At 41.8% G+C, this 25,263-nt stretch overlaps 3 protein-coding genes and 1 pseudogene across 4 annotated transcripts; 3 read left to right on the top strand and 1 right to left on the bottom strand.

The window, feature by feature from the left end:
- Positions 1 to 2,656: 2,656 nt before the first annotated feature.
- On the bottom strand, positions 2,657 to 8,451 carry LOC113151784 (zinc finger protein 595-like). The gene is made up of 2 exons (XM_026344710.1): positions 8,253 to 8,451; positions 2,657 to 3,447 (listed from the first exon to the last, which is right to left on the bottom strand). The coding sequence occupies exons 1-2, from the start codon at positions 8,449 to 8,451 to the stop codon at positions 2,657 to 2,659; spliced, it is 990 nt and encodes a 329-aa protein (XP_026200495.1).
- Positions 8,452 to 8,727: 276 nt separating this feature from the next.
- LOC113151783 lies at positions 8,728 to 15,027 on the top strand (annotated as a pseudogene).
- Positions 15,028 to 16,023: 996 nt separating this feature from the next.
- On the top strand, positions 16,024 to 19,549 carry LOC113151724. Its single transcript, XM_026344623.1, has 4 exons — positions 16,024 to 16,293; positions 16,573 to 16,657; positions 17,614 to 17,681; positions 17,754 to 19,549. The coding sequence occupies exons 1-4, from the start codon at positions 16,178 to 16,180 to the stop codon at positions 19,090 to 19,092; spliced, it is 1,608 nt and encodes a 535-aa protein (XP_026200408.1). The 5' UTR covers positions 16,024 to 16,177; the 3' UTR covers positions 19,093 to 19,549.
- A 779-nt stretch (positions 19,550 to 20,328) lies between these two features.
- Positions 20,329 to 24,670, top strand: pdrg1 (p53 and DNA-damage regulated 1). Of its 2 annotated transcripts, XR_003297809.1 has the most exons (6): positions 20,329 to 20,467; positions 21,128 to 21,203; positions 21,351 to 21,425; positions 21,853 to 21,933; positions 23,345 to 23,565; positions 24,041 to 24,670. XR_003297809.1 is itself a non-coding variant. In XM_026344640.1 (5 exons), the coding sequence occupies exons 1-5, from the start codon at positions 20,384 to 20,386 to the stop codon at positions 24,121 to 24,123; spliced, it is 399 nt and encodes a 132-aa protein (XP_026200425.1). In that variant the 5' UTR covers positions 20,329 to 20,383; the 3' UTR covers positions 24,124 to 24,670. The 2 variants fall into 2 exon arrangements, 1 of the variants encoding a protein (XP_026200425.1); XM_026344640.1 differs by lacking the exon at positions 23,345 to 23,565.
- The last annotated feature ends 593 nt before the right edge of the window (positions 24,671 to 25,263 follow it).

The raw sequence follows: 25,263 nt of genomic DNA, 5'->3' as shown, positions 1-25,263 counted from the left end.
GCCATCAGAACCTTTGGGTCAGGTTCAGACAGAAGTTTGGAAATCGCGTCATGCACTTGTAGCCTAAACATTTTTTAGGGCAGACTTTTCATTTCAGACAAACATTTTTTTATGTTTTGTGTCTTTCTGAAATTTACAGTTTGACCTAATGTGTATATTTTTGCACACTTACAAACAAACATACACTGGCACATAACTTAAAACTGACAAGTAGTCAAGTAATAATAAATAAATATTAGCTAAAAATAACCTCATGAAAATCAGACATAGCTTTTAAGTTGTGGTTCAACTGAAGTTTTTTAGAAAGCTAACTGAAACTAATTGAACTGGCCTGGACAAAAATGATGGCACCCCTCTTTCTGAAAGGGAAGGGTGCCAAAAATCTTGTCCAAGTCTGTCTCTTTATCAGTCTGAGGAGGTTGGAGACCACAAATGTATCCTCCAGGTTAGTTTCACATCACCCACTCCAACACTAGGAGTCATCAGGATAGGAACCATATAGCGGTAAAAATCCCCACCTCCACAGAAGCCAAAAAGAAGGAAGAGAGGCTCTCAAGACCTGTGGATAGCCCAAGTGGGTCTTCAACAAGGCAGCATCATGTCCCAGAAAAAGGACAATGGAACAGTCTGAGTCCCAGGGCCAACAGAAGAACCTGGTTATTCCTTTCATGGCTGAAAAGAGACTGAACTCAAAAGCGCAAGATGAGCAATAGAGTGTGCACTGTCCAATGCAGTGAAGAGAAACTAAACATCCACTACACAGGAGGATGGCACAGCAGGAGGACACAGGAGGAGGAACACTTCAAGACCTGAATCAGCTGTGTGCCTTCATGTAAAGGACAAAAATAAGATAAGATAAACTTTATAAATCCCCAAAGGACCTCATGTTCACATATTAGAAAGAGAAGACAGATGTTTAAAAGAGGGGTGCAGGAAGCTTCGCATGTGCAAATAAACCCTGCATCACTCAACAAAGGTGAATGAGACTATTCAGGCCAGATGTGAAGTGAAACCTAGAGGAGGAGGATACATTTGTGGGCTCCAACCAACTATCTTCAGACTGAAGAAGCTACTTGGATAAGTAGTGAAACATTTCAACCTAACAAGAAGGAAGTCAAGTTACCAGGACTCAACTTCCAGATACATGAATCTTTACCACCACCACTCTGCTCGACACAAGAACACATGGTCTTGGTTACTTACCCACTGCTGCAGCACCACATTACACAAATGTGTACATAGTGGCCATCAAGTGTCACAAGTGTATTTTTCAAGCTTAATATTTTAATGTTCACATAACTGCTTTCAATAGATTCATAATACTAAACTCTGGTAAAAAAAAAACTCAAAATGCTATATATTATATATATATATATATTATATATATATAATATATATATATATATATATTTACAGTGTAACATACAACATACATACATATGTATAGTTACAGTAGTTACAGTACACATTGGATTAAAATAGTATTTTTAAGCAGACTGAACTTTAAAGACCACAGATCAGTGTTGGAAGTACTGAGATCATTTACTTAAGTAAAATGTAATACCACAGAGTAGAAATACCTATCATGTAAAGGTACTGCATTCTAACCGATACTAAGGTAAAGTAATATAGTATCTGCTCAAAAAATACTTGAAGTGCCAAAGTGCTCTATGCAGAATAGCTCATTTTACATTTTGTGTGAAACTAAGTATATTGTTACTACAGTTATCAAATAAATGTAGTAAAATAAAAGTACAGTATTTGCATCTAATATGCAGTGATGTCAAAATATGAAGTAGCTTCTCAAAATTGTACGTAAGTAAATGTTTGTAGTTATTTCCAGCACTGCCAGAGGTTAGAAACACAGAGCAAGTGAAGAGAGACAGTACTAAACATTGTTATTTTGTGTCTTCGATCAGGTAGTTTAATGAACAGTTTTAAATGTTAGGACATACCTACATTCTTGAGTGAGAACATCTTTACTATATCACCCTCATTACATGGGCCTCGACAAACCAGTTACACAGCCACTGTCAGTCCAAGAAAGTGGACACCTACAACTCCCCATGGCTTCCAGGTAAAAAAAAGCCTCCAGATGACAGTGGGAGGAGGTTTTTTGTTACCTGATTGCTCATATTAACAGGTTTGTCTAGATTGATCTGCTCCAAGTTCATCTGTTTTTGTCAGTTTGGACTTGGTTTGTTGAGCTGAATCTTCCAGTCCCTCTTAAAACGTGGTGCAATAGACCTCATTCTGGGGATTATTACGTATCTGGCAGCGACCATAACAACTCTGTTTAGGGAAGCTGACAGCACATTTTTGGTAATAACGTAATTTAAAAATGTCCATTAGTGACTACATTCTCTATATCAACTTGCTACATTAAACAGTAGCTTTCTATTCCATTGCTCTGCTGTTTGCATTGCATTCTTTAAATAATTTGACTATAATAGCCAAATTTAATCTTATGGTGTAGTGCCCCTGTAATACAGAGACATGAGTGAAAAAAGTCTTCTCTAACTCACATACTAACACATTCACAACAGTAAACAATTCCTTTAAATGATCATTTTAAAAGATAGATACCAAGACACCAGGCTCTGTTCTCTGCTCTGTGTTGATCTACAACATACAACATCAGTGATGTCTCATTTCCTTAGCTGGCACTATGATTTGTGGACAGTTTGATGCCGTGTATTTTTCGCATGTGCCTCTTCATCAGCAGCCTCTCAGTAAATAACTCCTCACAGTCTCTACACTTGTACGGTCTCTCCTCTTTATGTTTAGCTAAAACGTGCTTCCTCAGAGTTGAACCTCTGTTAAAGGATTTGTCACAGATGTGGCAGCTGAACGGCTTCTCGCCTGTGTGGGTCCGTATGTGTTCTGTCATGTGTCCTTTTAGTTTAAAACACTTGCCACAGAAGTGGCAGCTGTAGGGTCTCTCACCTGTGTGTACTCTCATGTGGTTCTGCAGATTGCTCTGACACGGGATGTGTTTGCCACACACGTGACAGTCGAAGTTTCCCTTACCGTCATGCGACTTGCTTTCGTGTGTCTTGAGGTGCCATGTAAGAACAGTCTTTTTGGTAAATATGTAGTTGCATATGTGGCAGCGGTATAAGGTGGTGCTGGTCTTCTCTTCGGAGTGCTTCAGATCCTCCTCACTTGTCTGCGTTGGCTCTCTCTGCTCCTCTGCTGCTCTGCAGTTCTCTAACTGCTGCACTGTTTTGATGAGCTCCTTTGTAAGGGCGTCCCCGTCATCGCTGTCCTCCACCTGCTCCTCGGTTGGCTCCTTGCATCCGTTCATCCACAGTTCCTCCTTCTGCTCCTCCTGCTCCTCTTTCATCTGAGAAGTTCCTGGCTCATCCTGACACACGCTTGGATTCCACTCCTGCTGTTTAGGCAGGATGTCCTCTGTGTATGCAAGCACACATGGCAGTTTGGCATCTGCAGGGATGGAGACAAAAATGTGTTACACCTCTGATACAAAGAAAATATACTTTATGAAATCGAGTGGAAAACTGGTTTACACAATTCAGATGCGCCACAAACTAGGAACTGTTAATTAGTGTATATGTGTGTCACAGTGACAGTTAGAATTTAGCTTTAAACGTGTATTGAATCTTATTATATAAAGCTGTTTTGCCTTGTAAACACCTTCTAACCCACACAATATACAAGTCTTCAGAGGCAATAACAAACCAAATTTCAATCATTGCCTCAATTCCAATCATTTGTCCAGCACATCCCACCGATGCTTGATTAGATTGAGATGTGGGGAATTTGCTGGCCAACTCAACACCTCGAATTTGTGGCATTCCTGAACTATTTTTGCTTTGTGGCAGGGTGCATTATCCTGCTGAAAGAGGCCACGGCCATCAGACAATACTGTTTCCATGAAATGTACATGGTGTGCAACAATGCTTAGGCAGGTGGTACGTATGAAAGTAACATCCATGGATGGCCAGACCAAAGGTTTTCCAGCAGAACATTGCCCAAAGTACCGCAGTGCCTCCACTGTCTTGGTCGCCCATGACCTTGTCGCCGGTTCCCCACTGTTCCTTGCTTGGAGCACTTTTGATAGATACGAACAACTGCAGGCTGGGAACACCCCACAAGAGCTGCAGTTTGGAGAGATGCTCTGACTCAGTCGTCTAGTTATTACAATTTGGAACTTGTCAAACTTAAATCTTTACACTTGCCAAATTTTCCTTCTTCTAACACATCAACTTTGAAGAGTGAATGCCTAAAATATCCCACCCACTAACAGGTGCCATGACGAAAAGATAATCAGTGTTACTCATTTCTCCTGTGAGAGTCATAATGTTATGCCTGATTGGTGTATACAGTATCATCATATCACACAGGCTGTCTTCTCATTGACTTTGTATACAGTCATGCTGCATCTAAATTTGCCTTATGAATATAACTTTAATTGCCATTATAGCAATATGTTAAGGTAACACTGTATCTACACAGTGTCAGCCCTGCATGTGTGTCTACACAGAGACACTTGGGTTCAGTACAAAGCATTTGGGAGGTAAGAGCCCAGTACTTAATCGTTGTGGTTATATGTGTAAATGCAGGAAAACAGAACCAATGCCTAAAAATACTCTTCGGTTCATGTTTCTGCATGTATGACGTAAATGACATGTGAGCCAACAGTGAACTGTGTTGACAGCTGGTCTTAAAATGGCAGCATACCGGTTATGTAACGTGCATATCAGTCAAACTAAATTTGTACAGCACCTTTCATACAGGTAAGTCCAGTTAATCCATCACAATGCATTGATGCACTCCTGATAACTTGTTTTAAAGCACAAGCTATACATCAGCTAAAATAAAGATGATCACAGTCCAATATTTGTTTTGTCCACTATCCATAATTTGGACACACCTGTGACTTTAGACACAGAGGTTGGATTGATTCACTAAAGTGTGATATTTATCATTAGCAAATGTACAAAACATTTAGCCGACCTTGACAACACTAGAAACTCAAATTGAGCGATACGGAATCAGTCTTTTTCATGTTTTTATTCTACTCAAAATGCAACTCCGCTGCTGCCAATTCCACCCCAGATTTTTGATTATTTTAAACTTATAGTTTTAAAGTTTAAAGTTTCATGCAGCGAGAGACTCAAGTGGCCTCACTTCAGGACATTTATCAATATACACACAGTTCCCCTGGTGGCATATTTTATGCGGTGATACTTAACATATCAAAAGAGCTTTCGAGTCACTTACAATAACTATTGAATAACTAAAACTGGTTTGTTTTTAACCTCTGAAACATCAATACTGGTATCTGCCTAAAATATGCAGTGTTTTTGCTTTTGAGACAATGTTATATCGCCACACATGTACGGCTCATAAATACACAAAAAACTCCAGCAGTAATTGCATTTACTGTGTCTTTATTGCATTACACTCCTCACATTATAACCAATGACTTGCAAGCTAATAAAAACACAGCAGCACAGATTATCAGTATAATTTAAGGAAGTCAATAACAGTGCTGACAAACATAATTAAATGATGAACTAAGATGCATTTTATTTGCATGTGTTCCACTGATCTGCAATGGTTTAATTTTAAGTAAGTTCTCAAATGTAACATTTTTGAGTTATGATCATGTAAGTTATTGTTACGAATTTAGAATAACTTATAGAAGCCCAGATTCTAGGCTGCAAAAACTCAAAGCCCAGAGTTAAGAAATGAAGTTACATTGCCTCACTGCAAACTTTGCTTTAGTGTGTTTCCCCTAAATATTCAGTTTTAATAACATCTGTCATTTTTACAGTGTAGATCTGAAGCAGATTGCAATTGTGGTGAAATTCCTTTCAGTGTAATCAATTATAAAAGCTTATCTGAGGAAGCATGTACAGTGCAGTAATCACAAAACTCAGAGAACATAAACCTCCAACAAGCAGCTGCCCCTATTTTTAATTGAACAAACGCAAAGTTTTGAACTGTAATATCAGCTGCATTTCACACCGAGAAGGTTATGTCATGAACAGTTTTCATGTGCTGTTTGAACACAACAAGCAGGGAAAAGCGCTGGCTGCACTGCACGCACTTGAACGGCATGCCCTCCCTGTGTTGGATCCCTGGCATGTTTGCTCATGGTGGAAGATCTGTTAAAGCTCTGCCACAAATGTAGCAGCTGTATGGCCGCTCCCAGTGTGAGTCCTCATGTGTTCTTTCATGTGACTTTTCAGTTTGTATCTGTTGCCACAAACGGGACAGCTGAACGGTTTCTCACGGTGTGTGTTCTCATGTGACAGATCATTTGGCTCCTGGTGTCGGTTATTCTGCCACAGACAAAGCAAGTGAACTCCTTGTTGGTGGGTTTTGGTAAACTATTTGTCGCGTGCGCTGCAAGGTGTAATTTAACTCTGCTTTTTCCACAAAAGCCTGACAACAAATATTACAGAAAAACATGGTTTTCTTTTTCGTGTATAGGGACGCTCCAAAGGATGGTAACAGTTGGTCATGTTGTGGTGGTATCTCATATTCCATGTGCTCTCCCACTTGAGTTTGGCTCTGTGGTGCTTCAGATTCACTCCTCTCTCCAACTGTCACTTGAGTTAGGCTCTCTGGCATTTGACTTTCTTTATGCTCTCCAACAGTCACTATTTTAGTGTCTGTAATGTTGCTGTATGCCAGCGTCTCAACAGACCTGGTCCAGAGTTCAGTCCGTTCCTCCTTAAAGGGCAGGGTAACTGGTTCCTCTTTGGCCTCCCTGAAAATACATTCCTTCTGTATCTGCTGCTCCTGAGCACAAACCTCCTGGGTCGGTCTTGGCAAATTGGTCTGCCTTGAATCTGTAACAGTGGATAGGAAAATGTTTTTTGGTGTGTAGCAGCCAAAAAAAAGAACATTTCTCTGTTTCGATCACACATGAGTGTTTTGAATGATCCCCATGGTGAGCGGTGACGCTCGTCTTAACAGCAGAAGCGAAATCAAATGGTTTCACAGCAGTGAGTTGATTTTAATGAAGCAGCACTTGCAGCATGTCAAACATTAGAAAACACAAGCCCACGATTACTGCACACACACTGTGCATTATTTTTACAGGATCAAACAACCTAAGCAACAAAGGTCTGTGCAGAATATGAAACCCTATCTATGTCAATACTGACATCTCAACAAGCTATATCATACCACAGTGTGTGTGTGTGTGTGTGTGTGTGTTAACATGTTATCTGTAAGGACCGACACTCTTTTACTGTACAGTGCAGCCAGGCTGGACATGGAGAGGCCACCAGGTGCCAGACAGTGCCAGCACTGTCCACACTCACACTATGTTCATGTTTATATGGAATAAATATTTGAGTCGGGGCTAACGATTTGTAAGCACAGAGATGAGTATAATACAGTACAGTGTCACATTCACTGAGGTGTATGGACAAAGTGCATTTGAGAGGAAAAGAGGTAAAAAGCTGCACCGATAGTCGAACACTGGACGAATGCAGTCTAACATATGTGACAGATCTTAGACTATGGAGAAATTCCTGAGGTACATGCTTCATTAATTGTTATGATGATGAAAGAAAAGTTCAGTGGTGGTTGGAATTAATTGCTGATGCTAACTAAGCCCGATGACATGTAACTATAACCCTGCTGGACCTAAACCAGCCCTATGACTGTATTAAATGTTTGATGATGAAAAGCTACCATTATACGTGCTGTAACACGGATGAAAACAGTTTTACAGGTCTTGGACATAAAATGTGGCAGCTAAAAAACATGATACAATAGTAGAACAAGTGGTCCATACTGCATGATATTGTTGAAAAATAAAATGACAGTGTGGACATTACATTGAAGGAGTGGCTGAGACAAGAAAAGCTCTAATACCATTTTAGTCCATTATTGTGGGAGTGTATTCAATGGGTGTGCCTCGAGATATACATATTGGTGTGAAATATCTATAAACACCATGAGAACGGTGTTGTGAATTTAAAAAAAAAAACGCCACGCTGCACGCACTTTAGAGACGGTCCCTAACTGCAGCCTCAGCACTGTGTGTGGGTTTGCTTCAAGTTTGAAGACGCTGCTCTTCATCAGCGGGTCTTCATCAGCAAAGCTTTAGTGTACCACAAATCTGATGAGGACTGATGATCCCGATCACAAGTAATTAAGGTCAACCTCCCCGAAAACTGTCCAACGCCAGACTGTCCCACGGTGTGTCCTCACCCAGCGACCGCGGCTGGATGAGTCCGAGCGCACTGACCTGAGGATCATACCTGCTCTGTGCAGTCGTATCTCGGGTTTGTAGACCAGGTCCAGCAGCCGCTGCAGCCTCTGGTTCTCCATTTTCGTTCGGTGCACCTCCTCCTGGTAGTCTACGAGGGTCCTTTCAACGAAGCCGTAGATGTCGACGGCGGCTGCGCTCAGCCTCTCCGTCAGGAACACGTTGAACGACTGGAGCGTTGCTGCGGCCATCGTGCAGCCTGACTGTCCGTGTGCGCCTTGTGTGCGGGTTGTGTGCGGGTTGTGCGCGGTGGAGCAGCTCTCACCGACGGTGCACGGTCCGCACTCTGCCCCCACCGTACAGGACCGTGCATAACGCTGGCCCGTTAAAGGGCGACTTCACCGAGTTTTGTTCAACTTGCTTCCTGTGGATGTAGTTACCAGTGGAGTCCTCTGTTCTAATAAACTCTAATGAACTTCTCTCTGCTTATAAAAACATGTGTCTACTGACAATCTCATAATAATAATATGACTCATGATAACCAGAGAACCCAGCTGCTCACGTGGTTGATCGATCAACAGATCTTAATCATGGTAATCTCCTCCAGGACATCATCTGGACAAGTTTTTTACATAGAAGCAGGGAAGTGGAGAAACTGATATTAGTGAGTCATCTTGATATTGGAGTAGTTAGTTAGTAGTTATGCGGTTGTGTTTAAGTGTAGGAAAATAGTTATCAAGCATTTCTCTGATGCATTATGTAACTGGATAGATCAGCCTTCACACACACATATACTGTACGATTCCTTTACAATATTTACAGTACACTTTGCAGATAATACTTGCTCTTTTTCTCTGCAGCTGCTGGTGAAGAACCTGCAGTTTGATGGCAAGATGATCGCTGCAGCACAGTACTTTCGCTCAGGGAGCAGTGCTGCTGTGGAGCTCACTGAGGAGGAGAAAACCTTCGCTGAACAGATGAGGGTAACTGCATCGTGGGGCAAAGTGTGTTTGTGTGATCCAAAAACTGTCCCATGCTGATTTTTAATGACGTGTCCTCACAGGCGGTGTGAAGAGCATTCTCTCTAATGTGAGTCAGATTGAAGACTCCACTGACTTCTTCAAGTCTGGTGCTGCTTCAATGGATGTGGTCAGGTAAGTGTCAAATGTTCTGCAGCTGAACGGAGCGTGAATTCTTGCCAGTTGCAATGTTTTTTAATAAAGTAAGTTTTTCCAGCAACATGTAAAAAATGTTAATGAATCCTGTATATGCAGTAGAATAGGCCACTTCTGCATATCCAGATTTTAGAATGAGTAAGTAAGTAAGTGTAAGGTTATAAAACCACAAGTTGCTTTCATTATTTCTCATTTCCATCTCCTACATCTTGTATACTCCCAAATCCTTCCCCTCTCCTTCTTCGTCACCCTCATCCTGGGTCTGCAGACTTGTTGAGGAGGTGAAGCTTCGGGCCAGCAGCTGCCAGCTGCAGAACGAGGATGTCTACATGAACACCACCTTCCAGGATTTTATCCAGATGTGCGTACGGAAGCTCAGAGGGGAGGACGACGAAGAGGAACTGGTTGTTGACTATGTGAGTACTACGTGATATTCTGTTAGTGATTGGCCAAAGAAAGACAGAGTGATCATTGTCATGTACACTGCTGAATTCCTCAGGTGGAGAAAACCATCAACAACATGACCATAAAAATCCCTCATCAGCTGTTCATCAATGGAGAGTTTGTTGATGCAGAGGGAGGAAAGACCTGCAAGACGATCAACCCCACTGATGGCACAGTAAGAGACAGAGCTGATATAGTATTTTACTAGAAATCATCTTTATGTATTCATAGGTCAGGAAATGTATAATATGTTTTTTTTATGTCTGTCCAGTAGTTCTGGCTTTAGTTTTAGCTTTTCTGTATGTGTAAGGTTTTGGTTTTAAATGAGCCAATTATAATGTCAGACACAAGTGAAAAATGAAATAATGTCATGTAAAAACAGGAGAAACAATAGAGAAAACAGAGTAGCAATAACTAATAATAAATAAAAAACACAAAGTTACAAAAAAACACAGGAGACATGTAACAACTCAAAACTAGAGAGCCAAGACAAGAACAAAGTAACAAAAGGCACGACCGAAATGGCAGGAAAACACTCACTGGGGTTAAGGTACAATGATTAATGTGAGCGAGCAGAGGAGGAACACAGGTGAGGACATATGGTAAAGATAATTTCTCGGTAGGTAAATACCGACCTGATGTCACTGCTCTCTCCTGTATCTCCAGGCCATCTGTGACGTGTCTCTGGCCCAGATCAGTGATGTGGACAAGGCTGTGGCTGCTGCTAAGGAGGCCTTTGAAGAGGGAGAGTGGGGCAAAATGAACCCAAGAGACAGAGGCAGACTCATCTACAAGTCAGTATCTCTGCAGCTTTAACTCTTTTCAAATCAGAGCATTTGAGCAAATCCTCTCTTAGTTCGATTTTTTAAAATTGAACATGCAGCTGAATTAAAGCAGACGTGCACTGTATCAAAATGTACATTCAGTTCTATTGCTTTAAATTTAAATGTAAATATATATCTTGTACTGCACATTATGAAGCATGTTTCATGATGATGCTCTCCCTCCCTGGCCACAGGCTGGCTGATCTGATGGAGCAACACCAGGAGGAGCTGGCCACCATCGAAGCCATCGACTCTGGAGCCGTTTACACTCTGGCCCTCAAGACTCATGTGGCATGTCCATCCAGACCTTCCGCTACTTTGCCGGCTGGTGTGACAAGATCCAAGTAAGACTTGGAAAAGCTACCACCAAATGATATTCCTGTGTAGTTATAGAGCAACAGTGTGTGAATAAAGACCAAACTACATCCTCTTATCACAGGGCAGCACCATCCCTATCAACCAGGCCAGGCCTAATCGGAACCTCACTTTCACCAAGAAGGAACCAATAGGGTAAGAAATTAATTTTCCATTTTATTTTAAGCACTTACTGATTATTGTGTCAAATTCCATAAACAGAACCTGTCAAACACAGCAGCTGTAATTCAATTCAATTCAATTCAATTCAATTCAATTTTATTTGTAGAGTGCTTTTTACAATTGACATTGTCACAAAGCAGCTTTACACAACCAAAGAACAGTACATGAACAGTGAATGTGTATGAATCATGAAATCAGATTGTCCCTGATGAGCAAGCCGAGGGCGACAGTGGCAAAAAAAAACTCCCTGAGAAGGCAACAGGAAGAAACCTTGAGAGGAACCAGACTCAACAGGGAACCCATCCTCATATGGGTGATTACATGTTGTGTAGGCAGCAGTCCAGTATAACAGTTAATGTCTTTAAGTTAATGTGGAGTCCAGTTAGTTATTGGAGGCTCTGGTAGACTCGTCGGAAATTCCAGTCCTGGACTATTGAGCGTTGAGTTGCGACCTCAGAGAAACAGCTGCCGACGTCAGCCGAGGCCAGAACCGTCTTCATGGTAACGTGGAACCAACTCCAGTCACCACACGCATCCCACAGAGCTCTGACCAGAAGTGAGGCACCAGGATGAGTCAGACAGGTCCAGAGGGCAAAGGATGGAACAACGTGTGTAACTCGACAGAGAGACAGGAAGAGGGAAATAGAGAGAGGAGGAGAGATAACAGTTAGTTTTCATCACATTCAGATAATGTATGAGGTAAATGTATATTTAGTGTAGTGTGCAGCAGAGACTCCGGCAGGACTAACTGTGACAGCCTAACTAAAAGGATGAGCCAGTTCACCATAATGCTCTACCTCCATGAGTCTTTCCCTAAGGCAGATCTATTTACTATTTATATAGTATTTATTATTTATTTTTGACTAAATAAATAGGTTTTCAGCCTAGACTTAAACACTGAGACTGTGTCTGAGTCCCGAACGCTGTTTGGAAGGCTATTCCATAACTTTGGGGCTTTGTAATAAAAAGCTCTGCCCCCAGCTGTAGTTTTCATGATACGAGGTACTGACAGGCAGCCAGCATCCTTTGATCGAAGTGCTGAACTGTTTCTTTCTCAGAGTGTGCGCCATTGTGATTCCCTGGAACTACCCTCTGATGATGCTGGCCTGGAAGACAGCAGCCTGTCTGGGAGCTGGAAACACAGTGGTCCTCAAACCTGCTCAGGTCAGCCTCCACACTGGCAGTCAGCCTCTGTAGTCTGAATCCGGTTGAGTGCATTCAAAGACCCGTCGTTTGTGTTGGTTTCCAGGTGACTCCACTGACGGCTCTGAAGTTTGCTGAGTTGGCAGCAAGAGCAGGACTGCCTAAGGGTGTCCTTAACATTCTGCCTGGATCAGGTAGGGACACACATGTTCAGCCTGGATGAACATTTGTTTTATGGTAGTTAAAATCAGCTCATCAAGTGCATGAAAGTCACTGAGGTCAACTCATGAAGCTGTGTGAGCTGTTCTAAATTAGTCCATTTCTCTCAGGTGCTCTGGTGGGTCAGCGTCTCTCTGACCACCCAGATGTCCGTAAACTGGGCTTCACAGGTTCCACTGAAATCGGGAAACACATCATGAAGAGGTGGGAGCTAAAACATGTTTACAATTTAATTAAATTTTTTTACAGTTGTAACGTAACTGCTCACCGTTTTATATCCGTGTTAATGTCCATCTGAAGCTGTGCAGTCAGTAACGTGAAGAAAGTCTCTCTGGAGCTCGGAGGAAAGTCCCCCCTCATCATCTTCAGTGACTGTGACCTGGACAAGGCCGTGCGCATGGTCTGTTCACTCATGAGCGTGTTTTTCTCATTCTGCACATTTAAAGAATCAGTACATACGTTTGTTAAATTAACTTCATGCTCTGTGATGCTCCCACTAGCTTGTTTGTAGAACAAGTATGTTGTAACTTTAAATAATAGCAGAGGTAAAACTACTGTGTTATTGTGTGGGGGTGTATTTCAGGGCATGAGCTCAGTGTTCTTCAACAAGGGAGAGAACTGCATTGCAGCTGGCAGACTGTTTGTAGAAGACACCATTCATGACCAGTTTGTCAAAAAAGTGGTACGTGTGTGTTTTTATCTTACGTCACTGATGTGTGTCCAATGAGATTTTCGTCCACACCTCTGACAGGCAAAATAGCCTGCAAAAAGTCACCTCAAGGAGATTTGATTTATTTCTGATACCACTCCATAAACTACAGTTTTTAACTTGTGCCAGCACAATATGTAAATACAGCAGCCGCAGCTGTATTTCAACTCCATCATGTACAGAGAACTTATGTCAGACATATAGTGGTCCTCTAGAGCAATCTAAGGGTTTCGTGATGAGGTGGAAACACCCAAACCCTTGCCAGGCTGCTGGAGACATCCCACCTCTGTTGTTGTGGAGACTCACATGTTAATAGTCCTTGACACCCCTCAAATTCAATAACAACAATATCCCAGGAATCTCATTTTTTGTAGTAACAGGACCACTCGGTCCTTCTGCAGCATTACTAACAAACGCTCTGTCCTTGGCTTGTAGCTTAGTTTAATCTGTTATGACTGTTTCGATGTGTTTGCTTTAGGTTGAAGAGGTCAAAAAGATGAAGATTGGTGATCCACTGGACCGCTCCACAGACCACGGCCCTCAGAACCACAAAGCCCACTTGGACAAGCTAGTGGAGTATTGTCAGACGGGTGTCAAAGAAGGAGCCACCCTGGTCTATGGTGGCAAACAGGTACAACGTCCAGGTGAGAGCACACAAGACTGGTAGAGCAGAGTCTCCAACCCTGACGTGATGGATGAAGCTGTCTGACCAATGTGTTGTCTATGTGTGCTTCCAGGATTCTTCTTTGAACCCACAGTGTTCACTGACGTGCAGGACCACATGTACATAGCTAAAGAGGAGTCCTTCGGTCCCGTCATGATCATTTCCAAGTTCAAGGGCGGGTAGGGCAACTCAAGATTACTTCACACTTGGAAATTACTACTATCCTTATTTTACCTATTTAACTATTTGGTCCTCCCCTCTGACTCAGTGACGTGGATGATGTCCTGAGAAGAGCCAACGCCACAGAGTATGGCCTGGCATCAGGCGTGTTTACACGAGACATCAGCAAAGCCCTGTACGTCAGCGAAAGGCTTGATGCTGGCACAGTTTTTGTCAACACCTACAATAAGACTGATGTGGCCGCACCTTTCGGAGGCTTCAAACAGTCTGGATTTGGCAAAGACCTGGGTAAGAAAAACAGCTGCTATCAATCTTCAGTTATACTTGTTTTATTTCTTTATTTTATTCATGTGATCGATAGAAATCTTTTCACTTCCTGTTTACCACAGAAAATGTAAAATTTTAACAAAAAACTAAGGGGAGTCTACACCAGCCTGTGTGGAGTGGAAGTCATGTTTACTCTCAGTTTCTCTGTTACTCCAACAGGACAAGATGCTCTCAATGAATACCTGAAGACAAAGGCAGTGACCATTGAGTATTAAGTCACATCACAGGAGGCGTGTGTGTGTGTGTGTGTGAGTTTATGTGTGTGTGTGTGTGTCTCACACCTCAGACCTGTAGTCTTGTTCTAAAAACTGTTCTTGCACTAGTAACAGTGGCTGCTGACTGTACTTAGGGTGGTGACTGATGACACAGACATGTTAAATCAGTCCTTTCAAACACACACAGAGTGCTGTACTATGAGAAATAGTGTTGTGAACTATGCAAATATAATAGTAGTATAATAGTTTCAAAGTATCTGTTTTGTAATTGTTGTAATTGAGGTGAGAAGATACTTTACATGAATTTGTAATATGGCTTACATTAGGTCAGAGAATTCTTAAGAAATGTAACATTTCTAATAATAATTTGTGGTTATTAAAAACTGTTGAGAACGCTACTGCTGCAGACCTCGTTATTTTGAAATACTTCATTTTTCCCATGGGTCCAAGGCCAAGACACCAAAATGAAAGTTTACAAAAAAATGAAAGTAATGCAGGAGGTAAACATCAAATCTGTGCAATGAAATTAAATTCTAATTTAATACTGTTCTCTGCCATCACCAACCACTCAGGCTGCAGTTTACATGCACCTCTGTCCAGACTCATGTTCTAATCAGCTCATGCATGAAAGCAACTGTGAGCCAGACTTCATCCAGGCATTCTTGAGATATTGTGGTGACGAGAATGGGACACACATGAGGTCACGGTGACTTTGACCTTTGACCGTCAAAATCTAATCAGTTCATCCTTCAACTCCAATGGAGGTTGGTGTTCACAAGAATGGGAAGACATACTGACAGACAAATGGACAGACGGACAACCCAAAACCGTAACACCTCCAGCCAGTTTTCACATGCACGAAGGCTAAAATAACCAGACAGGTCAGTTCAGCATTTAGACAGAGCTGGTAAAATACACAACTCAATACTAAAGTGAAACCTACTCCATTCCAAGTAGAAAACTATTTCTGAAAAGTGTTGAATTTGATGCTTCTGATCATGTGAAATTGTAGTTGAATGAAAAGTGGTTGAATAAAAATAGTTGATTAAAAAGTAGTTCAATAAAAAGTAGTTCAATAAAAGTAGTTCAATAAAAAGTAGTTCAATAAAAAGTAGTCTTCCTCGTGTCTTTAACATCATTAAAAGCAAAAACACTGTGTGGTTCTCCAGGGAAGTGAAAACACGTCTCAATGAACTAAATCTGTTGTGTTTCCTTCAAAGAAAGAAGTTTCAAGGCTTTGTCGCACTTGACGTCTCACAGAACACAGAGTTGTTCCTAAATGGTTGGTTGGTGGTAAACGCAGAATACATAGGTTCAGTCAGTACTCACTGAACCATATGAGCTGGTATTAGACCCCATCCTCCTCTCCGGTGCGCGGCACTGCGCTCTGCTGGACGCCAGCTGAATCGTTCGCGTCGCCGACGTGTTTTAACACTGAAGGATGCTCTTTGTTAATTGTAGCCCCCCACCCGTCGACATTACACCTCCGTGGTCCGTGTGCACAGCTCACTCGAGCCATCGGTGCCTTCAGTGAGCTGGGATGGGCACAATCCTGCAGGAGCGAGCGCCACAGCAGCGTCTGGAGAGGGTTTCCATCAGAGAGAGGGAGTGGAAGAACAAGGCGTCGTGGAGCAACAACAGGCCCAACGTAGCCAGGTATATTATTCTTATATTCCTATTTAGGATTTCTTGATTATTGCTGCAGACATTTACGAGCCTTTAGTCACTCTCCTGCTTCACTATCACGACGCAGAGATGCTCACTGCGACTTCATCTCTAAACGCTATTTGTGGTTTTATGTGTATTAACAGATACAGTCAAATGCAAATGACAGGTTATCCAGTTATTTCTAAATAGTTTCCACCATTTATCGTTTGCAATGATATTTAGGTCACTGGTTGTGTTCAGTATTTGATATTTGCATATTTTTCCAAGCAACAAAATGGGAAGGCGGCAGTCACAAAGGAAGTGTCAGCAGCCACAGTACACGCTCCCCAGTCAAGAAAATAATAATGAGAAGGTCAGTAAACTGAAGCTGACTTCATTTATTGATTAGTCCATGGACAGAAAATGTATGTGGTGTCTGATTTTAGGATTTTAGTTCTGCAAATACATTATACAAAACAATATTATCTGCTTTTCTATTCATAGACTGAAAATACTTGTCAGGTTAACCAGCAATTAACTGTTGGTTTGAAACCAACTGTGTTTGTGAAGAAGACAACTTGAGAATGTTTTACTTGAAAGTACAAGTTGAATGAATGAACTTCAGAGGGTTTACTCAGCTCAGTGAATGCTACTTCTAAATGTATGAAACCAGCAGGCAGTAACAACTCTTCAGAGACACTTCTTTTTGTACTTTTGAAGAAGCCATTCATAATTTAGACTTTTCCCCTGAACCTATGAAGAGCATGTGTCTTCGCTTTTATAGTTCTGCCCTATTGTGTCCGACCACTAGCCTTTCTATGGCATTATGTTGACTTATTTTAGTGTGCTACAAACAGTGGTGGCTGAAGCTGAGTGCATCGTGTTACTATGGAGCTAATACATGCTGAGCTGAACTTAGTTTTGCTGTAATGCAGAAAAGCAAGAAGACGTGGTCTGGATTACTACTGTAATGCAATGCAATCAATTTGACCCAGTCACAGTTGTTGCAGTCTATTTGTAGTTACATTTATGGGGCGGTGCATGTTACGTTACAGGGCACAGCCATAGCTCGTGGTGTAGTTGACACAGAAGCTGCAGGAACAAGTTTACATCAAATGAAGAACATACTGTTTGAACTGAGACATGTAAAAGAAAAGAAAGTCTGTCCATTTGGACTTTAACAGTTCAGTCAACTTAATATTGTTTTCTTAAGTTGGCCCAAGTTAAAATGATTGATGATGATGAAGATGATTAGAGTGTAAAGTGCAAATGTCTTAGTGAAGAGTTGAGAATGTGTGCAGGTGTTACCACCTTTCTCTGTAATCACAGAAGCTGCAGCAAAGAAGAAAGCACAAGTCTAACACATCGTCAGCTAAACGCACTACTTGTCGACACAGGTGAGATTACTGTTTGTACCACAAATCTTTGCTGCCTGAATGTTAAGATAATACAATTTACTTTCTCTCTAGTGCTCAGGGAACCCCAGAGTCAAAGTCCCCCCTGTGGTCCCCTGCAGAAGAAAGGATAAAGCCAAAGATGCACACAGCTGCTCAGAGCTGTGGTCAAAAAGAGCAGAAGCGCACAGGTCACAGAGCGAGTAGACGCACTCCAGCCTTTCCCTGCTATCGCCTGTCTGATTCAAGTCCTGATCTGCTGGAGAGACACTCACCGAAGCTGGAGGTTGGGACCCCGAGGGGCCACGGAGAAGGTGACAGTGACACCGACTTGTCCGAGTCAGAGAAACTTCCTGCGTCGCCTTCTGTTTCTGTTCCTCCACGGCTCGAGCAGAGGCCAGAGGTCATCGATGCAGAAGACTGCGCTCAAAGACACAGACCCAGAGGGCAGGGCTGTGATGGCTATGACTTCCCTGACTTCCTTCCTCCACCTTTTAACTCGTGGAATCTCCATCAGCTGGCTGTCTTCTACAACGTGGAGGGCCGGGGAGCTCCTCGGCCCAGGCCTATGGGCTCTTTGGAAACGTACCTAGAGAGGCTGCTGCAGCTGGAGTGGCATCAGATCCAGACTGTCCAGGAGGAGAGTGGGAGATCCGCTGTGTCAGATGTTAGTCATGGCTGCCACCGGTCAGCTGCTGCTGCCTCATCACGACTCAGCTCTCCAAAGTGTATCCTCCAGTGTCAGCGTGCCTTCCCCCTCACCTTCCTCTCCTCCCTGATCAGTCACTCTGCCCTGCTCTCCGGCTGTGCCTGCACTCTGTGCCGCATACGCTACTCCACCTGTAGCACATTGTGCTGTCGCTCCGCCCACAGCCACACACGTCAGTCCAGGATCAGTCCTATTCTGGAGCGCAGGGAGCCAGTGTCACTCCCCAAAAGGAGCTACAGCGAGAGCCGGGTGCACTCTTCCAACCAGAGCTCAGAATGTCAGATGCTTAACAGCCCTGTGAGGGCCAAGAGCCACCTGCGAAGAATGCGAGCCTCAGGCAACATCCGCAACCCTGTTCAGGCTACTAACATCAAGCCTCAGTCCACCGCCAGGGACTTGAGCATTGGGACTCCAAGAGACTGTCTGGGAGCACGGGGTAACCTGTTGGAATGGAGGACAGGTGGGGTCAGGAAAAGGGGCGGCTCAGAACAGCGAGGAAGTGGAGTAGAAAAACAAGAAAACGGATCAGAGAGAAAACGGAGCGTTTCCGAGTGTAGAAGACGAGGAATGCAGCGATGGAGAACAGCTGAGTTTAAAGAGATCAAACCAGATGCTGTCACTGCAATAATGGACAATTTGCCTGCTTCCAAATATTCTGCTGTCAACAGACCAAACAGACAAAAACAGGTCGAATTTGTTACATAACACAAACTTTAATGAATTTTCCTTTTCCCTTTTTGTAAAGGTACAGAAAGTGTAGCAAGTTTGTTCATGTTTTTCTTGTCCACTTGACAATGTGACGTTTAGTCAGATCTTTTTTAAATGACTTGACTTTGACTTCTGTTAACCCAGTAAGCATTTGTCAGTACAGTACATTATGTATGGCCTATATTCGTACACAGATGTGAATAAACAAGCCATCACTCATGTCTTGGTCCATCAACCAAAAACAAACCAACAAACAAAAAGCAAACTGTATAAAGGTCATTAAAGGAAATTGAAAAGTTACGGCTGACAGGTGTGATTCTGTGGCAGAAAACCTTTGGCAAATAGAAGATTTACGCCAGCTCCTTCCCTGTTTCATCATTTCTACTGTGGACGTGGACCAAAGTTCTTTTCCCACCGTTTGCTGTTTGAGGCCGATTTTCTCTGACGGCCTGAAGACGTCCACTATGTGTTTTTCGCTGAAAGATGCTGATGTCATTTATGGTTGTTTTTTAAGTTACATTTAAGAGTTTGCAAGTTTCTATGAAATAAACTAAAACTAAACTAAACTACACAGAAGCTACACAGTGACCAGGCCAATATCAGCGCACAGGATGGTTTCACAAATCACTATATATATATACACAATGGTTGTTTGTGCAATTTAGACATAACTTATACCTAAGTTATGGTCTTTTAGCATCATGAAAGAAACATTTTAAAGGAGTGAAGGGAAGTCCCTATCTACATTACACCACTGACAACACTGATGGACATTTCTACAGTTCAACATAACAACTTTAAAGCTGCTTCCTTCACTGATACTTAGCTAAACTTAGTGTCCTAGTAAATGAAGCTGAGTTAAAGTCTGTTGCTGTAAGCGGTCAGTAAACTCATCCAAACAGAGCTACACATTTATTCTATAATATAGTGGCACAGTCTGATTGATTTTTCCTTCTTAACAGAATAAACTACTCTAAATGAGTTGTATTCTTACCTGCTTCTCAAACACAGCTCTAATAGCTACTAAATCATGCTTTTGCTCAGTACGAGAGGCTTTGGTTCATCAGACAAGTCAGTAGACTGACGCATTTCAGATTCAGATTTACATTTCATTTTGATCTATACCTCTAACTACAGCTATTAACAATAGTTGTGTCGCCCATCAAGATTTTATAAACGTATAATTTCACGTGTACAATCCACGGAATAATTGTGCGCCTACTGTAGGTCCTTCCTGTTCCCAGTCGTTGTTTCACACCGGACATATTGTTATAGCGACACCGCCGTCATGGACGCTGTGTCACAGCACGTGTTGAAGTATTTGACAGAAGTGGAGGAGGCAGCTGAGGATGTTCTCACCACTAAACAACAGGTATCTAACTACTTAGTGAGCAGCAGCACGCTGTATGTAATACGCAGGACAGGACCACTGGGAGGACTGATGTATTTCCGCTAACTCAACTCAGCTGAACTGAATTTAGCTGCTAAGCTAAGCTAAGCTAACTAGCTAAGTTGTGGACTCGTGGTTTACAGCTTTTTATTATTGCTAGATCTCTATTTTTGTTGGTTTCACTAATTGATTTGCATCTGTTTTGTTACTTTGTGACTCTAGAGTCTCTGTGTAGTAAAAATTAGTATTTCTTGCGGACTCCTGACCATTAGTAGGGTTGGAAATGCTCTCCCTTTGAGAAAGCTCACAAGTGGGAAAACACACACTACATAAAAAAAAAAGGTTAATTTAAAATTATAAGAAAGTCGGGATTTTTGTTAACCTGCCTGAATTTAGCCGTGACTTGGTTGTACATATGCAGGATAAATTAAACCAAGTCAAGTTGCCGTGGAGATTTATTCTGTGTATCCAAACCAGGATGTTCTAGTTATCCTGGTTTAAATGAAGAATTGAATAACTATTAGCATTGGCACTATGTTCATTTTCTTGTTTTACTTCTTCACACCCAATAGTGAAAAATTACTGATGCAGCATTACCGTATGTATAATAGTGACAGATAATGTTCTCTGTGGATGTGTCAGATCGTGGACCTGGATACAAAGAGAAACAGGAACAGAGAGGCCCTGAATGCTCTGAAAACTGAAATGTCAGATACAGGTGAGTGAACCGCTGTTGCAGGGTGTTGCATTTTCAGTGCTTTCTTTTATGGAACAATGATAAGAGTAATTTCATGTGTTTCATAATTATTAAAGCTATTCTGGAGGTGTGATGTACTGGAAATAACACTTTTGCTGTCATTTGCAGAGAAAGTGAAGGTTTGCTTTGGAAACATGTTCATCAAATTTCCCAAATCAAAGACAAGAGAGATGATTCAGAGAGGTAAAAATTACACACACTGATCAGCCACGACATTTTCCCTGTGTTGATGTTAATAATCAACTTCTTTGTACGGTGCTAAACAGATGCAGGATCAAATGAGTAATGCTGTTGTTGTAATCCTGGATAAAGTTATCCGGTTATGTTGGTTCTTCAAATCAAGCATGGCAGGTTTGAGTTTGTGCATATATAGCTATGATGGCTAGCTCAACATGACTTTGAATGAACTAACAGATCTGGGATCTGTCAGATCATGTTCGAAGAATGGGACTTTGGTGTTACAACACACAATGCATCACAGTCAGGCTATTAGTCAGCGTGTACAAGAGTTAAAGAAACAAAAAAACATTTTCACTAAAAAACTGCATAGTTTGTGTAACACATAATGTGATGATCCCAAACAATTTTGGTATTTGTTCTACATCCACAGACCAGGAGCAACTGGACAAAGAGCTAAATGACCTTCACAAAGCACTGAAAGCAAAAGTCAATCGTCTCAATGAGATGCAAGGTATGAAGAGTTTTGGATGTTCAGCTGGTAATTTACAGCAACTGTTTGATGTTTTGGAAAATACATGTATTGAGTTTCTTGCTGAGAAATATATGAGAACATTGATGCTGCTAAATTTACAGTTGCAAGACAAAGTATGTGAACCCTTTGGGATTACGTGGAGTTTTGCATGAATTGGTCATAAAATGTGCTCTGATCTTCATCTAACTCACAAAAATACAAAAACACAGTCTGCTGAAAATAATAGTACACAAACATTATATGTTTTCATGTTTGATTTGAACATGTAAACATTCACAGTGCAGGGTGGAAGAAGTATGTGAACCTTTGGACGACTCCTCATCACAAAACTGTTTCAGTGTAGCAATATTCTTGGGATGTCTGGTGTGAATGGCTCTCTTAAGGTCATACCACAGCATTTCAATCTGGGTTGCGGTCAGGACTCTGACTGGGCCACTCCAGAAGGTGTATTTTGTTCTGTTGAAGTTATTCTTTTGTTGAATTACTTGTATGCTTTGGATCATTGTCCTGTTGCATCCTGTGGAGCTTCTGTGGTGCTTCAGTTGGTGGACAGATGGTCTTACGTTTTCCTGCAAAATGTCTTGATAAACTCGGGAATTCATTTTTCCATCAATGACAACAATCCGTCCAGGCCCTGAGGCAGCAAAGCAGCCCCAAACCATGATGCTCCCTCTGCCATGTTTTACAGTGGGGATGAGGTTTTGATGTTTGTGCTGTGCCTTTTTTTCCAAACAACTCAATGTTGGTTTCATCTGTCCACAGAATATTTTGCCAGTAGTGCTGTGAAACATCCAGGTGCTCTTTTGCAAACGTGCTGCAATATTGTTTTTGGGCAGCAATGGCTTCCTCCTTGGTGTCCTCCCATGTACTCCATTCTTGTTTAATGTTTTCCTTATTGTAAATGTGTCAACAAAAATGTTAGCATGTGCCAGAGATTTCTGTAAGTCTTTAGCTGACACTCTAGGATTCTTCTTTACCTCATTCAGCATTCTGCGTTGTGCTCTTGCAGTCACCTTTACAGCACGAGAGTAGCAACAGTGCTGCAACAGTAAACCCAAAACTGGTGTGTGTTTTTAAAGGGCAGGACAACTTTCAGCAACACATCCAATATCATCACACTGATTGGACTCAAGGTTTGCTCACTCCTGGCTCCAATTAGCTCTTGGAGAAGTCATTAGGCTAGGGGTTCACATAATTTTTCCACCCTGCACTGTGAATGTTTACATGTTATGTTCAATAAAAACATGAAAACATATAATGTTTGTTTACTATTATTTTCAGCAGACTGTGTTTTTGTATTGTTGTGAGTTAGATGAAGATTGTTTTCACGGCACTGTACATCATGGTTTTCGTGCAAGTCAGTGTCTGATCTATCCATGGTATTTATTAGGAGTGATGATGCAGATGGGCGGGAAGTCATAGTGTCTTGAGAACCATCACTATTATGAACTATTCAGCGCTTCCCAACACGAAACACTGTTGTAACCCTTCCAGAGGATCTTACTGAGAAGTTAATGGGATCATAAACCCTGAAACAACCAAACAATCCCACACTCCAATCAGTTCATCATAGTTGACCACATGAAGATCTGAGTGGCATAACACCATAAAGTGAGTACAGGTATATCTGTACTGTTTACTTAACTATAAACACTGAAAAGAAATTGGAACATGCTGGTCTGTTAGTCATTGACATTTTAGTCTTTGGTCCATGAGAGGAAGTTTGTCTAGTTTCCTGTAACTTGTCTGTCTCTGATCCAGATTAAACTCATTAATCATCCTGAAACTCTGAAGGTCTCCCAGGGGTTCTGTTGGAAGAGGTTGAGATGTAGTTCAGTCTGTGTCCAGTATTAGCTGTGAACTTGGGAAGGGATAAACGTAGACAGACTGCAGCTCAAGTAAAAACAAGGGAAATGTCTCAGCCACAAAACCTCTAATGCAAGTGAGAACATTTGAACTGGTACCATTTTGTGAATGATTTGTCCTTATGACCTCATCATAGCTGGAATCCAAACAGCTCTGTCAGCATAATGAAAATCATCTCAGCCTCCACTCACAGAATGTGTATCTTTGTGTTTGTTTGCAGGTAAACCTGAGCTCAGAGGCTACAACCTTTCTCCTCTGTCCACTGATGAAATCAAAGCTATTAACAACCTTTTAAAGCGATGACGTCACATCCAAAAATCAGTTTGTTATCAGGAGGACGTAAGGACAAAGCACAAGAGCCTCACCTTCAACTACTGTACTGTAACAGAGAGATTGGACAATGAAGACTGAAATTGATATAAACCATTGTTACTGTTGCTCTGTGGGACTGAACAGGACTCCATGGTACAACCACCTATATGTAGCTTAGGGTCCACAGTGAAGATCAAATGATGTAGTTGGCTCATGGTCACAAGATGGCAGTGCAGTGCAGGTTTAAAGCAGAGCCATTCAGCAATGATTCACCATCTGCTTCCACAGCCTCACCATTAGTCTTCAAATGTTGTAGGGATGTTGCTTCACTGTTTTATAGTAAGGCGTGTACTACAAAACACAAACAAAGAACTACCACTTGTGACAGGGAATTCACTAAAATGTTAAAAATGTCTCTCCTAGTATATAATGTAGGTTGTCATTATATTTGAAAATGAAGAATATTAGTGTGTGTGTGTGTGTGTGTGTGTGTATAATTTACTATCCAATATTTGATTAAATATGTTTTTTTATGTGATCCAATGTGCATCAGTTTGTGTTTTTGTTGTCTGCAATTATTTTCCTTTTCCAAATGAGACATACCGTACATCCTTAGTCACAAACTGGGTGATAAACAGCCAGTGTGATCCACCGAGAGGTAACGCACTTTAAGTAGGTGTACTGCAGTGTAGTTCCTCAATCAGACATGCCATTGAACATGAGAAGACACGAAGAGCCTGAGGCAACAAAAGAAAGAGAGGTACATTGACAGAGAGTGGGTATGATCGCGTGTGCAGAGGTGGTGGTTTTGGTTTTACTCTCTCCTCAGACTCAGGCGTGCGTGCCTCTGAATCTTAGTCCCGGAACAAACTCTGAGTGATGACTTTATGAGTCAAAGGATGGGAACCTGCTGATCGTCTCAAATGTTGGACAATTATACCTAACAAGACACGCAACAGTGCTATGTTAAGAAACTGACACATTTGCTGACACTCATTGCATTTGTCTTGCACCTGTGAAGACAATATAACTCAACTCAGTAATACTATAAATCAGGGCACTGTCAAATAAGGATTTGATTATACGCTGATGTTGTTTGCCTCCACTAGAACACAAAAATTCTTCACACCC

The sequence above is a fragment of the Anabas testudineus genome, chromosome 5 (assembly GCF_900324465.2).
Source record: "Anabas testudineus chromosome 5, fAnaTes1.2, whole genome shotgun sequence".
Taxonomy (NCBI): domain Eukaryota; kingdom Metazoa; phylum Chordata; class Actinopteri; order Anabantiformes; family Anabantidae; genus Anabas; species Anabas testudineus.
Note: the sequence above shows the minus strand (reverse complement) of the source record. Positions and strands in the feature narration are given on the sequence as shown.

Bases quoted from the DNA above. Each gene is read 5' to 3' on its own strand.
- LOC113151784 (XM_026344710.1), bottom strand. From the start codon at position 8,451: ATGGCCGCAGCAACGCTCCAGTCGTTCAACGTGTTCCTGACGGAGAGG. The intron at 3,448-8,252 runs GTATGATCCTCA...CCATCCCTGCAG, and splicing joins GATACGACTGCACAGAGCAG to ATGCCAAACTGCCATGTGTG.
- LOC113151724 (XM_026344623.1), top strand. From the start codon at position 16,178: ATGGGCACAATCCTGCAGGAGCGAGCGCCACAGCAGCGTCTGGAGAGG. The intron at 16,658-17,613 runs GTCAGTAAACTG...CTGTAATCACAG, and splicing joins AAGAAAATAATAATGAGAAG to AAGCTGCAGCAAAGAAGAAA. The intron at 17,682-17,753 runs GTGAGATTACTG...CTTTCTCTCTAG, and splicing joins CGCACTACTTGTCGACACAG to TGCTCAGGGAACCCCAGAGT.
- pdrg1 (XM_026344640.1), top strand. From the start codon at position 20,384: ATGGACGCTGTGTCACAGCACGTGTTGAAGTATTTGACAGAAGTGGAG. The intron at 21,426-21,852 runs GTAAAAATTACA...CTACATCCACAG, and splicing joins AAGAGAGATGATTCAGAGAG to ACCAGGAGCAACTGGACAAA. The intron at 21,934-24,040 runs GTATGAAGAGTT...GTTTGTTTGCAG, and splicing joins TCGTCTCAATGAGATGCAAG to GTAAACCTGAGCTCAGAGGC.